This window comes from Ciconia boyciana, chromosome 5 (assembly GCF_034638445.1).
Source record: "Ciconia boyciana chromosome 5, ASM3463844v1, whole genome shotgun sequence".
Lineage (NCBI taxonomy): Eukaryota > Metazoa > Chordata > Aves > Ciconiiformes > Ciconiidae > Ciconia > Ciconia boyciana.
This window is the reverse complement of record NC_132938.1, coordinates 64,684,849-64,699,921: the sequence shown is the minus strand read 5'-3', so window position 1 is coordinate 64,699,921 and position 15,073 is coordinate 64,684,849. Positions and strand designations below refer to the sequence as shown.

General features: G+C 39.7%; 1 protein-coding gene across 1 annotated transcript in view; it reads right to left on the bottom strand.

Moving 5' to 3' along the window:
* PRKG2 (protein kinase cGMP-dependent 2) overlaps positions 1–13,935 on the bottom strand; it is a 30,232-nt gene extending 16,297 nt beyond the window's left edge. Inside the window, 3 exon segments of the mRNA XM_072862011.1 lie at positions 2,465–2,578; positions 4,244–4,410; positions 13,424–13,935. Of these exon segments, the coding sequence (XP_072718112.1) occupies positions 2,465–2,578; positions 4,244–4,410; positions 13,424–13,935 (793 nt within the window).
* Between the last annotated feature and the right edge of the window lie 1,138 nt (positions 13,936–15,073).

Genomic DNA, 15,073 nt, shown 5'->3' with positions numbered 1-15,073 from the left:
GAAACAAAAACTTGGCTGAAGTTTTTCAAAACTTACGAGGTAAATGTTGAATGCTATGGCTTGGATCCATCCCTAATTCAGATTACATGCAAATGTTTGTGAGAGATGCAATAAGATAGAAATAACAGAGGTCAAGAAATAAATTTCCTTTCATTTAATCCTGTGATCCTCACACAGTTTTCCTCCAACGTAGCCATTTTATAAGGGAATAAAGGGTAATCAAAACATTAATTATTATCTTTTGAAAGGTAATCAAAATATTAATACAGTAAGCATGCATAAGATCCAGCATCAAAGATGCAAACCACTAGGCGGTTTAAAAAAATGAAAAGTGCAATCATTGACACAACAGACTACATTGCACTTTTAATTTTTTTAAGCAAAATAAGGTGATTCTATTTAATTTAATCTCTTATTTTAAAAGATGTGACACCATATTCAGCAGTTTTCCTTCTGTCATAAGAAGGAACAAAACTGTTTTCTCTGGGATAAAGGAAAGCTACAGAAAAAATAGAGCAATTGATTACCTCAATTTATCATAAATATAGAATCATTTTTACAGGAAAGAAAAATGCCAGGTTTAAAATGATGCACAGTCATCAGTCTTTGTACTTAACCCTGATATACACATATGCTCTTAACTGCCATTTATCAAAATAGCTCAAAAAATACTTTTGGATGCTTTAAGGGAGAACAAAGATATTGCTTTGGTTTTGTTTTTCTCCTAAATAACATCTTTCAGTTTATTTTGCATGAAGAAAATATGGCAAGTATCCAAGCTATCGCAAATGCATTTCCTGTATCTTGCACCTTAACTAAATAAAACAATTATATAGCTACAAAAAAGCCTGCAATCTCAAAGATGAGGGAGAGAAAGAGAAATTCAGAAACAGAGAAGTAAATCACATTCCCAGTTTCAAATACAGCTACTGCATGTAAAGATGCTGCTGGGTAGCAGCAGCCATTGAAATGCTGTCTGTCCTTCACTTGTCAGTTTTCAAAGACTGCAGGTAAAGGATGTCACTAGATCCAGCATCAAGAAAGGGTTTTCACATATGTATTTACTAGTCATGCTCAGTTATGTCATTGTACTGCTCTTCCTCCACAACAAGAAACACAGGAAAGCTATTGGGGAGGAGTGGGCTTCTGAAGTGATTTTAAGTATTCAAACAGCCTTTCTTGTCCATAATTGGACAATTCTTGTCCTACTTCAAAACCAATTAATGTTAACAAAGGTCTAAAGCAGCATGACATCTTACTATGCAGAAACACTACTTTATAATGCTAATACTATACAGCAGACAAAAAAGAAAAATAGGGAACATATTCAAGTGGAACAGCGTGCTAGTAAGAAAAATAATCACATCATTGATGCTGTTCTGTTTATCACGCAGCAACAAAAACAGATTACATGTAATAATTTCCACCTGCACAGCCAGCAATGATTAAGTGCTTAAACTGGGTGCAGGAAGAAAGACCAGAAGCTTTTAAAGTGAACGACTTCTTGTTTTGCTTCTTTTTAAGTCAACATGAACTCTTCATACTTACTGGTGGTGCAAAGTTCCTGCAGATTTAGACAAGAACAGAAATTAGCCTTCAAACACAAGTAATATTTATGGAATGGTGGAGAGTGGAAAAATGATTAATTTAATCATATTTGGTCACTTACTGGTCTGTCACGGAATAATTATGGCAGGTTAGAAAAGGAATCAAGGGGTACTTAATGGATGAATACCCAGTCTTATGCAGGAAGAGGGATATTTGTATCAGAGCAACACTTAACGACTCCATCCTGGTCAGCCGGTAAACACAAAGAGCCAGTATTTGCCTCAGAGAAGCAGCACGTCTCACCTAGAAGTTTCATCTCTCCCACTACCACATTTGAGACCAAACTCAAATCTTCTCCTGAGTGCCAGTCGCAAATGCCAGGTGCAAATGGATCTTGGCAAGACTCAGTAACTTAATGACACAGAACCAAAAGAAGTACAAAAGCAACTAATTCCTACATATTTTATTTCCTCTTGAATTAGGCTTTATCTGCTCTATTAACAACAGCATGGTTCTAATATCTTTTCCAACTCACTGTAATTTCAGCCTCAGCATTGCATTTGACACAAGAAGATAAGAGCCAAAGACCATCGCTGCTACTAAATCATTCAACATTAAAACATAATCCTTCCTTAGCAGTCAGTTTGCTACAGATATGGCTAACCAGCATACTTTGGAGTTGCCTAATTGTTTATCAAAGGTCATGCTAGAGATGGAATTATATTCATGGGATAGTATTATTAGGGTTCCCAAGCAGAGAGAATCCAAGGAAGGAAGCGTGAGCTTACTGTAGATAATCAGGACATGCAGACATCTATTAAATGAAAACATCAAAGAAAATCTGGATATAATAGGGACCTCACAAAAGTACATAGTTTTCATTTTGAGCAACATTGTTATAATAAACCTTAGGTACCTTTCACAGAGGCTGTCCGTGTGCAGTTGTATAAAATGGCTAGTTCACCAAATGCTGTCCACACAGGTATTGAGGAGAGTAGTTTATTCTGCTGAAAGACTTCCAGGCTGTGCTCTGTCAAAAATCATCAGGATAATAGGTATTAAAACTGAGCTCAATGGCACAGAGGGAAGAGAAAACAAATCAATATATTTCTGGCTTCGCCACTCCCTGAAACACAGGAATGGGAGCAATGATGCAAACAGTGCTTTGAAACACATGTACAAACCAGTAGAGGTTTCTTTTTTTTTTTTTTTTTTTTTTAAATGTAGTGCTAATCTGGAAGGGAGGGAAAGCTGAGACACACTTTTCAACACTAAAAAGGCCATGGAAAAGGGCCATTCTAAATCCTGATGGGATAAAACTTTGCTACAACAAAACAGCCAGTACTGGTTCAGATAGCCTAGTGTGGAGTAGAGGTTAGTCTGTTCATACATGTGTATGTGTATATATGTGCAGAATGCAAAGGACAGGGCAGAAAAACAAAAAACACATTAAATCTTCCTTTAAGAAATTGTCTTTGAGCCTTACTACAAACCTAGCAAAAGTCAAAGAAAGTCTGAATTTCTTCACAGGCTATGGCCCAAAAAAACTTTCCCTTAAATATGTTCTGAAAGTTTGGCCCTGTTCTCTCCAAGACACCCGCTGGTGTCTAGACCCCAAAAAAGGTCTAATGTGCCAGAAAAATTTCCAGGTGCACAACTTCTTTCTCATATTTCATCTGTTTTTCAAAATGTTATCATTTTGTCTAGCAAGAATATGATTACACCATTACAAATCCTGCTTCCACTCTCTCCCTGCACCATCTATGTTATCCTAACACAGCTATCATCAATTTTTCAAACTACCCCATCCACATGAAGCCAGAAGATGTGCTTTCCAACATATACCAGTATGCTTCTGGCTTAAATATTCCTACCTCAACAGAACATACTCTTTACAGCATGAACTCTAATTCATATGAGCCTCTGGGCCTTACAGTGGTCCAGAGTTGATGAAGTATGCAAATTAATCACAAATACTGATTTTTTTTTTTTATGGTGAGATGATGAAAAGGAGTCTTGCCACTAGGAGCAACTTTCAGGTGTTAAACTTGGGCTCCACTATGGCTGATCTGTAATTCAAGATTTGAGTGTAAGCACAGTAGTAGTCAGCACAGACGACTACAGTGAGATTACTTCAGACCTGCTGGCATTATTTTAGGCAAGTCTTCTTGTCCTAAAGCTTGTTTTTTGTTGTGTTGGGGTTTTTTTTCCCCAGAAAAAAGAAGCAGCTGTTTTTAAAAAACTCTAAGCTTTAAGAACAGTAAACTCAGGCCTCATTTCTCAATATCCCATACAGAGAAAACTGGTATAAGCTTTCATGAATGTTGAAAAGTAAGTTTATGTCAGAAGTGCCTTCACCATTGAGCAGTTTCCTGTATTTTAAATTATACCTGCTCTTCCTTTGGAGAAGAAAGGGTTGGCTGTACCTACAACAGAAAGGATTTTCTGGCCTCTAGGCTTTCAGAAATGAAAGAGGTCACAAAATAGCATTAAATCAAGGTTCAAGTTTCTAAGGCGCTTTTTGTTGCTCTCACTCTGTTTCATAAAAGTCACAAGTAAAACTTGCATTGCCCTCAGCAGGGCCAGCATAAATTATTTAAGAGCACAAACATCATCATTGTGGTTTCCTGCAAAGACTTCTAAATTACTTTGCTGTTTCTTGCACTTGTGTGTCGTACAAATAATCAGTATTCACCTTTGAGCACAAAAATGTGATTGCCTGCCTCTCCCTGTCTGATGATGTAGCTCCCTTGCTGGAAAGTCCTTTCATACATACATTCCACCATATCTTGGATCTGGTGAGGCTCCAGTCTCTTCAAGAACCGATTTGTATTCAGGGCATCCGTGATAAGCTTCTTCTCACTGGTTTCGAGCAAAAACCCCAAAGTTTAAAAGATCCAGCATGGTTGTGGTATATTATTCACCAGGTATTCATTCCTCTCAAGATGTTTCCTCTCATTTCGAACACTCACATGACCAGTAACACTGACAAATGTTACAATCCTTGCAATTAATATGCATCCCATTAGCTGTGTCACACTATGGCCTCTCTCCTCCTGTGTGACCCTGCCCACAGAAAGCATCAGGTTAGATGTAAAAAGGCTCCCAGTAGAAGACATACTCCCCAGAAAGTTTTGCACTGTTTATCAACATATTATTTCCCTATTGCACGACTCAGGTATATAGCCTTGCTTATCTGAAGGAAAGAAATGTGAAAGGTATGTCTTCACATACCACTGCCTGTACAGGAATAGCAACTTGTTATAAGATCAGGTCCACTTTTCTAACATTCTAATACATGTTTTCTAATATCCAGCAAAAACATAACACCAATGATAGTAATAAGGTTAAAGTCAACACTGATGGTAGGAAGACCTCATCAAGAGTTTCTCCTTTGTGGTGAGGAAAGACGCAAGGAAAGAAAAGTACACAAAAACATGATTAACAGGTGCTGCTGTTTCTTAGGAGAATGTTAGAAGACATTGGTGATGGGAAAAATGAAGCAAGTTGCAAATGAATGTGATTAAAAAAATGACTACAGAGAACTTCCCTTGCACCTGCAAAATAACATTGATCCTGTGGCTTTCCCTGTTCATAGCTACTAAGCAAATTTATGATCAGGACATGATCACAAGGTCAGCTTGCAAAGTACCTGTTGAACATTGTCCCAAAATTCACAAAATAAGTCCAGGATCCAGGAGAGGTGTGTGTGGAGGTGGAAGGTTACTGCTGATCCCTCCCACACTGCTCTTTGCCCTCCATCCACCTCCCTGCAAAACTATTCCTACCTCTGCTGTGCCCACGTCCTTTGCACAGATGACAACAAACAGCATAAATGCTCTTACCTGAGTAAAAATCCTGTAGTAGTCTGCTCATGCGGGATGCCAAATATACTCTGTCTCCTTAAGAATGACCAGACATGACAGAATCTCCCCAAAGCAGGCCCTTTCCTCTACTGCTTTTAGGAATTTTTAGGGTATAATCAGAAGTAAAAATCTAACACAAGAGCTTGTGGATATAGGTATGTGGTCATTACTGCTGACCTCTTTGCTTTCTGAAATTCAGCATTCAGGGAAATAAACTTACATTATATCACACTTTGGTGATGCTATAGCAAACTACAGCCACCTCAAGTTGTTTTGTTAAAAAGTCTTTGGAAAAGCTTCAGGGTACCTGTAAAAGTCAGACAAAAGGCAGGTAAAGTAGGCACATCAGTGATCAAGGACTAGCCTGTCAGGGCCCTGAGGGCAGTAATAGGCCTTAACTACCCTGATCAGCCTCACTTGGGACCACCACCCATGCATCCTCTGCTCATTGACCTGCATACTCTATTTAAGCTCAGGTCTGGGCATTCAATTCTTGCCTGAGCTATGTTATAGAAATAATTGGTTTTGTCTTCTGGATGAGTATTGGCCCAACAGTGGAAGTACTTTGTTTTTGTCTCTTGGTTAGAGCTTGCATCTGATTGAGCTCTTCTTCTGTGGGACTCCTGGTGGACCCTGTTATCACCACTGTGCTCTGCCTACCCTGTCCAGACCTTGTGGGATGGTGCCCTAGTTAGTGAGGACATTGTCTGTGCTGTAAGTTCACTTACTCTTGTGGAGCAACCCTGTTCTTGCTGCTCCCTGAGACAGAGCCTCTGCATCATTTCCTGCAGTAGTAAATACATATAAATGGGTGAGTTGTAAAGACAAGAACAGTCTATTTCAGCTGCTGGTGGAAGAGCCCAGTAGTTGGATTTTAAGAAGAAATGTGGGAAAATCAACCGTGGATTAATCCACTAATAATGAGTAACCAACCGAGACAAAGCTGGCTATACATACATACTAGGCAATCTATGAGTTTTGATTGACTTGCCTATGTTCTAGGTCAAGGACTTCATATAAAGCAGTGCTTTGAATCCATGCCAGAAATGAATGCAGTTAAACAACTTCTGCACTGATGGAGCTTTTATGGACCTACTGAGTGGTTTTCCTTTACTGCTGAAATGAAAGATAAATTCTGCCTTTAAGTCCCCATATTCCTAATGTGCATGTGTAAGGAAGCTGCATAACAAAATAAACACCCTAACAGCTGTCTGAGGCATTTAGGGCCCACTCTCGCTTGTATTCATAAAACAATGCAAGGTTATCATCAAAACTATGTTATGTGGGAAAATATCCTGAGGAAAATCCAGGAATGAACAATCAGTTAAGGCAAGTAAGTGGACTTACGATGTTACTAGCCATATAATGACTGAAAATAAGTAAAGGTAATGAGATGAGGCAAGAAAAATAAAATCAAGTAGCTATGGTGAGGATTGTGTTTAGAAACAGAGATCATAACTTAGCTTCTGCTGAAAGCAACAGGCTTATTAGAATACAAGCTCTAACTTTGTTTTCTGCTAAAAATGACCTTGTGTACTTAATTCACTCTGGCCTGCATCATGCATACAATGCTGTAATAAAATACAGTAATGGCTCATAAACTGATACTTAAAATGAGCACTAAAGCTTCCAGAATTACAGCATAGGAGACTATGCTGTTTTCAGAAAGTGCAGCTGGCCACAGAGTGAAGGACACATGAGTATCATAACCACGGCTCAGGCTCTTGAATCAGTTGCTTGCTCATTTCATGGGCATGCAGCACAGTATCTAACAGTTTTCTCTCTGTTGTTTTCCTCAGCTTCTCCTATACCTGCCCCACTTTTGAGAACTGCTGCTGGAAATAATTAGATGTCCTGAAAGGACAGAAGACATTTAATCCCATACTTGTGCTGTAGTCTAACAGTGTAGTCTAACAGGAGCTGGTGGAAGGCCAAGGCTTCCTCTGCTCATGAGGGTGGTGAGACACTGGAGCAGGTGGTCCAGAGAAGTTGTGGATGCCGCATCCCTGGAAGTGTTGAAGGTCAGGTTGGCTGGGGCTTTGAGCAACCCGATCTAGTGAAAGACGTCCCTGCCCATGGCAGGGGGTTGGACTAGATGATCTTTAAAGGTCCCTTCCAACCCAAGCTATTCTATGGGTCTATAAGGCTTACATAAAGCTGATAACAGGGATTCAGGCTGGAAAGCAGAACATCTGAACAAGAATTACTGTCCTTGGGAGAAAAGCACATCCTGGAGAAATATGTAAGCTAATTAAAATGTTTTGGGAACCATCTGAAACAACTACTAGAAGTGTGATAAGAAGCACCCTCACATGAACTATCCTCATTATAATACTAAAAGTCACACCCCTCGAGCTGGAGACCCCGGCCCAAGCAGAGACCCCTCACCTTTGAGCGTGCACAGAATATTAAAGTAGCACTGTAGCTTTAATCTGAAATAAGAGAAATGTAGACCAATAGAAAACTGCTTTGTGTAATTACTTAGGCATATGCATAACTAGACTGTATAAATAGTGTACCTGTATGACCACTGAACTTTGTGCTAGCTTTGTGGAGCTACCACCTAGTACCCATCTCTGCGCAGGCATGAAATAAAAATACCTCTGCCCTGTGTGTATATTGGCGTCTTGCACACTGGGTAAACAACCTCACGCTTGTAGGATAACAGTGCCAGTCACTGTCCTGATGAATACTACTAAAAGGCTAAAAAGGGAGTGCACAGCTCCACACATCTGTTCTGGTGTTGAGGTATTTCTTGGTCCTGCCGCTTGTAGGACTTTTCTTCACTGCATGGGGCCAGTTTTGCCATAGCATCCTTCTGCAGGCTTTGTTCCCCTCCCTGCTGTTAGCTCGTGTGGAAATGTTCTCCCTGCCCCTTTCAATACCTTCCCAGTCAACCCCTAGAAATAGCACTTGACACTCCAAGAAGGGCTTTTTGTGAACGGGATTGGGAATTTATTCCCATAATAAAATAGATGTCTTCTCGCAAGTACAAGGGTACAACATATACTTTGCAGAGCAATGCTTTCTTTTAATATACCTTTCTGCTCCTAATGAGAGATTTTTGGTTATCTGCTGACATTGACTGGTAAAAGACATCAATGTCAAGTGTCAAGATAGTTCTTCCCCAACCAATAATAGCTAATAACAGAACTGGGTCATGATCCTGAGCCCATAATGGGAAGGGTCTTGATACAGGCAGCTTAACTGCTGCTGATGGAGATAGCATGCTCTGGAAGGACACAGAAAAATGGAGAACCAAGTCCTACAGATACTGAGACACCTAGATTCTAAACACTGCAAAGGATTAAGAGATTTAAAAAATTTCCATTTGAAATACTTGTTTGAGAGATCTGCTTTCATATACCATGTTCAAACTCTGAAATCTTCAGGCTTTACTTAAATTTTCAATGCTCAAACTCCCATTAAAGAAAAACTCATATTTTTGGAAACTGAGATGGATTTATCCAACTAGCTCAAGAGATGAAACATATACATGAGAAAACATCCACTCATATGGGATAGATCAAGAACCATTGAAAGCTTCTAAAACTTTCATTAAAAACCTTCATGCTGAGATACTCCAAACAAAAGTATGACGCTCAAAACCTTGCTAAATGAATAGCATAAAATTGTGCCGTTTGTTTTAGAAATGTTTCTAAAAGGAACTGGTAACATTCTGGACTCAATGCAAATTCAAGAACATAGCATGGAGCTTCCCTTCCGTCTGAAATAGCTCCTTTCATAACTGTATAGCAACACTGTGCAACTGTCTTATGCCGAAGTGGGTCTGCATTAAGTCCTCTCTCTGTAAAGGGGAGGCAGCTACTTATATCAACAACTCTAAACACTTCTATAGACACTGTTAGGCTAAAGGATCAGTATTTTTTAATTACAGTGGACAGAATTCTGTAGACAGTGAGGGTTAGACTTTGCCCTTACACGTATGCCAACTGTCTGAATTTGACCTACTACAATATTTACAGCCCAGGTAAGGAAACCAAATGTTTGCACCTTCCAGCATTTGGTTGTCTCAATAGCAAGATGATGGTGGCTTAAACATGTGCATGTGTATCACAGGCTTATCTAACTGAGAGGCATAGTAGTGCTATGTCTAAAACAGTTTTGAGGTGGTTTTTTTCGCATCTGTTTGCTTCCAAAGTATTTGGAAGATCAAATGATACTTTGGCCACTATCGCATCAAAAGATATATCTGCCCTCACCCCAGAAGTCTGAGCAAGATCTTTCACTATTAGTTGATTTGTTGGAGAAAGCATAAATATGCTTTCCCTATTAGTTGATTTGTTGCAGAAAGCATAAATATGCAGTCCCTCTGTGACTATAATGTATGTTGGTTTATAAAATACATTTTCTATAAGGGTAATTTAAAAAAGCACTCTGTCCAGGTCTAAGAGTTGTCACAGAGCAGTGTTAAGGTAGCTGTGGCACAAAAAAATGTTAACTTGCAAATGACAAATACTTTCGGTATGATCTTCAAGATTTTTAAAAATTGATTATGCCACAGGAACTGAGGTTTCATTAGTATCTTGCACATGTATTAACGCAAGTCACCCATGCTTGCTGTACTGTAGTCCAAGATGTCTGGTCTTTCAAAGCCTAAGATATTTGAACAAAGACACTTTGATCACTGCAAAGCAGATGACAAGTACCCATTAATAAGACTGATTTAAGTTTCAGAACCTTAGCCAAAGGTTCAAAGACATGAACTCTTGGAGATGATCTAAACAGTATATAAAACCAAAACTAGTCTGATTTGTCTTTTACGTGACTACTTATGCTAAAAAGAACATTAATAAAAAGCATCATTAAAAAACCCAACAACAACAACAAACCCACCTGCTGTAATGCCAATAATACAAGACCATATTCCGCTATATAACTGTCTTCCTGACTACTGGACCATGCTCTTGGACCTACATGTAAAACACAGGAAGATTGCCACTTTATTTCCTACCAAGAGCTAAAGCTGGAAGATGGTTAATTGCAGAAAATTAAGTTTAAAAACACTGAGTAAAACATGAAGTTGAAGATAAGTTTAATATTCTAAGAAAATAAATTTTTAATGTCTGGAATCATCTATTGAATACTTAGCATACCCTAGAAATCACTTTTTCTTAATTCTAGCCTCTCTGATGATTTACTATTCAATAAATCAACTGTAAGATGAGGGAAGAAAGGATGGGGAAATTGAATTATTTGGGTTGGAAGGGACCTTAAAAGGTCATCTAATACAGTGCTCCAGCCATGGGAAGGGACATCTTTCACTACTAGATCAGGTTGCTCAAAGCCCTGTCCAACCTGACCTTGAACGCTTCCAAGGATGGGGCATCCACAACTTCTCTGGGTAACTTGTTCCAGTGTCTCACCACCCTCATCATAAAAAAGCTTCTTCCTTATATCCAATCTAACCTACCCTCTTTCAGTTTAAAACTGTTGCCACTGGTCCTGTCACTACAGGTCTTGGTAAAAAGTCTTCCTCTGTCTGTCTTATAATCCCTTTTTATGTACTGAAAGACTGCAATAAGGTCTCCCTGGAGGCTTCTCGAGGTTGAACAACCCCAACTCTCTCAGCCTTTCTTCATAGAAGAGGTGTTCCAGCCCTCTGATTTTCGTGGCCCTCCTCTGGACCCACTCTAACAGGTCGATGTCTTTCTTGTGCTGTGGGCACCTGAGCTGGACACAGTACTCCAGGTGGGGTCTCGAGAGTGGTGTAGAGGGGGAGGATCACCTCCCTCAACCTGCCGGCCATTCTTCTTTTTATGCAGCCCAGGATACGATTGGCTTTCTGGGCTGCAAGTGTACGTTGCCGCCTCATGTTCAGTTTAATGTCCACCAGTACCCCCAAGTCTTTTCCTGCAGGGCTGCTGCAAGATACGTTTTTGTTCAGTCATAAACCTGACTCCAATTAAAGATGTTTACATGAGTTATTTAGTCAGTTAAAACTCATGTTAAATTAATGTTAAATTATGTTAAATTAATATTTTAATATTAAAAGTTGAAGATTTGGTTGCGTGTCCAAAATTGTTTTTACTTAGTTTCGCACTGAAGCTTGAGGAGCAACTTCTTTTTTTGTAAAGAACACATGGCAAACTCTTTAATGCTAATTGCTCTGGCCAAGTTGATACACTTTGTAGGACTAGATAATCAAACAAATGATGAGTTCCACTTCACTCTCAAATTACTTACTCTAAGGACAATCATTAGCAGACAAATCCAAGTTTAATGGCCATCGTGGAAGACAAGAATTTAAATGAAAATTCAAGAATGTGCAAGTACTGAAGAGAAGAAAACAAAGGTACAAACAGAATCACAGAAAAGCTGGAAATGGTGGGGAGGAGAGGGGAGGATGGTGTGCTCTTACTGCCAATGCAGTGCATACTTAAGCAATCAGTTGTTTCCAGCGGAGTAAATATCAGAATAAATTTAGGAGTGGTGTGTTCTAAATTGTTATGAATCTACGGGAGCCTTAGCAGTAACAATGACAATCTCTGAACCAGATTGTAAGAGATTAAAGGAGGGAAAAGGAAGAGAATTGCTCCTTTATCCTGTTATGTTACACTAAATCTTTTAGAAAGACAAGAAAACAGAGGCGTCATACGACCAAAAGGGAAACATTTTTAGAAGTGCTGAGGCACTGAATCAGGAAAGAAAATTTCTAGCTCTGTTTCTATCGCATGATCAGCATTACATTTAGATCACTTAAGCTGCAATATTTGTTTTTGTTTTGAATGGCAAAGTCTGTGCTGCACTTAGCTTATCAGCTGGCTCTTCTCTTTGCTTCACTCCTCAGTGCTGTTACAATTCTGTCTCTGAAAGCACCCTAGAAAACTATCTGGTGGGCTGCAGTACAAGGATCATGCCAAGGAGAAGACAGGTAATTACAAATGGAACACTCCTTAAACAAACAATTATTTAAACTGCCCAGGTACTTGTGATAAAATGTTAATACAGTTCGCTTACTCTGGAAAAACATTGCTAGCATAAGATTTCAGCTCCTTATGGTGACCCAGGCAGCCTTTCTGGTTCACAAGACAGCCTCTAATGTGCAATGCTGGACATGATGGATGAGAAATCAAGTCTGATAACTCCCAGGTCTACTACAGTACAGACTCAAATGTGCCATGAACTCTTAACAGAATAATAAAGCTCCCCACAAATCTGAGGCACTTACGCTGCTGGCTGAAGTCCAGATAGATTCCGGCTACCACCATGTTAAAACAGATACTCAGGTTATGTCTACACTGCAAGATAAAAGAGGGTCTAAGGTATGTTTAAGGACACCAGTCTGATACCTCTGTCCACAAGGTCAGCTGTGACCATGGATATTTCTGGCTCTTGCAGAGGCTAGAAGTATAATAGGATTCAAAGAGGAAGTAAAATTAGGTTCCTACACCATGACTGTCAGAAGCTGGAGGGCAGGAGGAAGCTGCTAAGAGGATAATCACCATACAAAACATTTAATTATATTTCGCACCAGACTGAGTTGAAACTGGGCTGACAAACTTTGTACACAGCTCAGAATCAGTGTACATATTGCATTTGGAAGAGCTAACCTGGGGCCACTTGCTCCTTCTGAAGCCATCCATGCTATAGGAATAAGCATCTGAACGCATGTGAAGGCATCCAGCCTTCCGCTCATCAGTGCTCCAGAGTATAGCTTAAGCTGGAAGCACTAGGCAAACCTAGACCTGAGAAGAGGCTTAGGTTCTGCTTAGCTGGCAGTAAGATAAATCCCAAAGAGACTATAAGAGTCTCCTCAACTAAAATACAGAGGATACCCACCACTTTTCATCTGAAGTCTGTGGGACACAGATGATTCCTGATTAAAATTAGACACAAACTCAACCAGCATCTAACTACCACAGTGACAAAGCCTATATAAAAAAGATTGATACTTTAATCTTGATTTATCATGAGGAGAGGATATCATTGTGATAAAAGTAATATCCTTGTAACACAAGCATATAATCCCCCTGAAATGAGCTCACCTGGAATCCTTTCGGACTCATGCTTTTTCAAAGGAAAACGTAGCTTGCCCGTTCAAATCATACAGCCCTGTTGTCGGCTCTGCAGATACGCCTTCCTTGGCTCCTCTCCTCCTATTGGCAGAGACTTGAATCCTTGAAGCCATTTTAAATGGAGAAGGCTGAAGAGAGTGCTCTCCTTGAGTGCTAACAACATCCTGCAGCTTGTTCAACTGTATACACTTGCTCTGAAGTTCCTTGGTGAGTTCTGCTATGACCTTAATCTGCATAGTCAGCTGTTCCTGAAGCTCAGGAACATGACTTTGACCCTCTTGCAACTCTTGATCTTTTCTCTTCAGCTCCTTTTCCAGTTCAAGCACCCTGCTGCAAAGCACATCAGCTTGCCCATTGATCACATTGATGCCTAGACCCCAGTCCTTCAAAAACTTATGATTGCCAGCACAGCCAATAGACAGGTTTGCTACATGTCTATCTGGCTGCCTCAGATGCTTGGGTTTCACTGATCCATTCCGCATTTTGTCCAGAGACTAGGTGAGACAATAAATTTGCAGTTTTATTTCATTCCCCAACAAGAAGAAAAAAAAATTCATGGAATGGTAAGTAATGAATTTAGTATTTAACTGGCAGCTGAATTTGAAATATACCACATAGTTGATTGCTTTCATCCTTTCCAGTCCTGAAAGTCAGAGGAGTAAAGGGCAAAGAGAAGAGGTAGGTAGGTTGGTGGATACAAAGCAAAAGATCTGATGGCTACCACTTCTTTTTTTGTAAGTTGAAAAAGAGATGTGTAAGCTCCTATCAGCCTAACGAAGACAAAATAAACAGTAGGAAGGAGAAAAGCTTGCGCTCTACTGTTGAAGCAAGAAAATTGTTAGAAGCAAAAAAAAGTTGGGTCACTTCCCCATTGAGGAATAATTATTGAGTACACAGACTAATTTAACCAGTGGGTGTATATCTGCCTGGCATAAAAGATATGTGATTATTAAGCATATATGTTCATAATTTTTTTTTTTAAAATTAAGGGTTATGACCACAAAAGGACAGTCATACTGATTGGAACAGGGGTCTGGCTTGCTTGTAAACTGTCTCCAACCGTGGCCATGAGGAGGTGCCCAGGAAAGGGTATCAACAGGATGAGCATTATAGGCTGCTTGACTGAAATACTGTCTGAAATATCAGATTTCCTGAGCCTGATATGCTTTATTTAATCCTCAATGGATCTCTAATCCTAGTACTTGTCCCATTTCCATTCTAACCTCTGTAAACTTCATATCTGCAGACCCTGGCAGGACCCTAGAGAGGAGTTGCACAGGTCTGCTTCTTGCATGAAGAACCAGCTCCTTTTATTTGTTTCTTCCAGTACGAAACCAGCAATATCAAAGTTAGGAAAAGCCAGCTTCAGAAAGACTTCTCTCTATTAACCTTTTCTACACTATTTTGTAAATTACTGTCCTACGTCCCTGCCTGAACTCTTTCCCAGAATGACAAGTCCTAGCTTACTCAGTCCTTCCTCACACAGACATCACTCCAAAAGTTTGACCAACCTTGCTGCCTTTTGCTGATGACAAATTCAGGGCAGCACAGAGTTAGACCTAATTTACTCCTACCAAGAGCAGGCAGCTGGCACTGTTTCTGCAGCTCTCTTAATCTTTT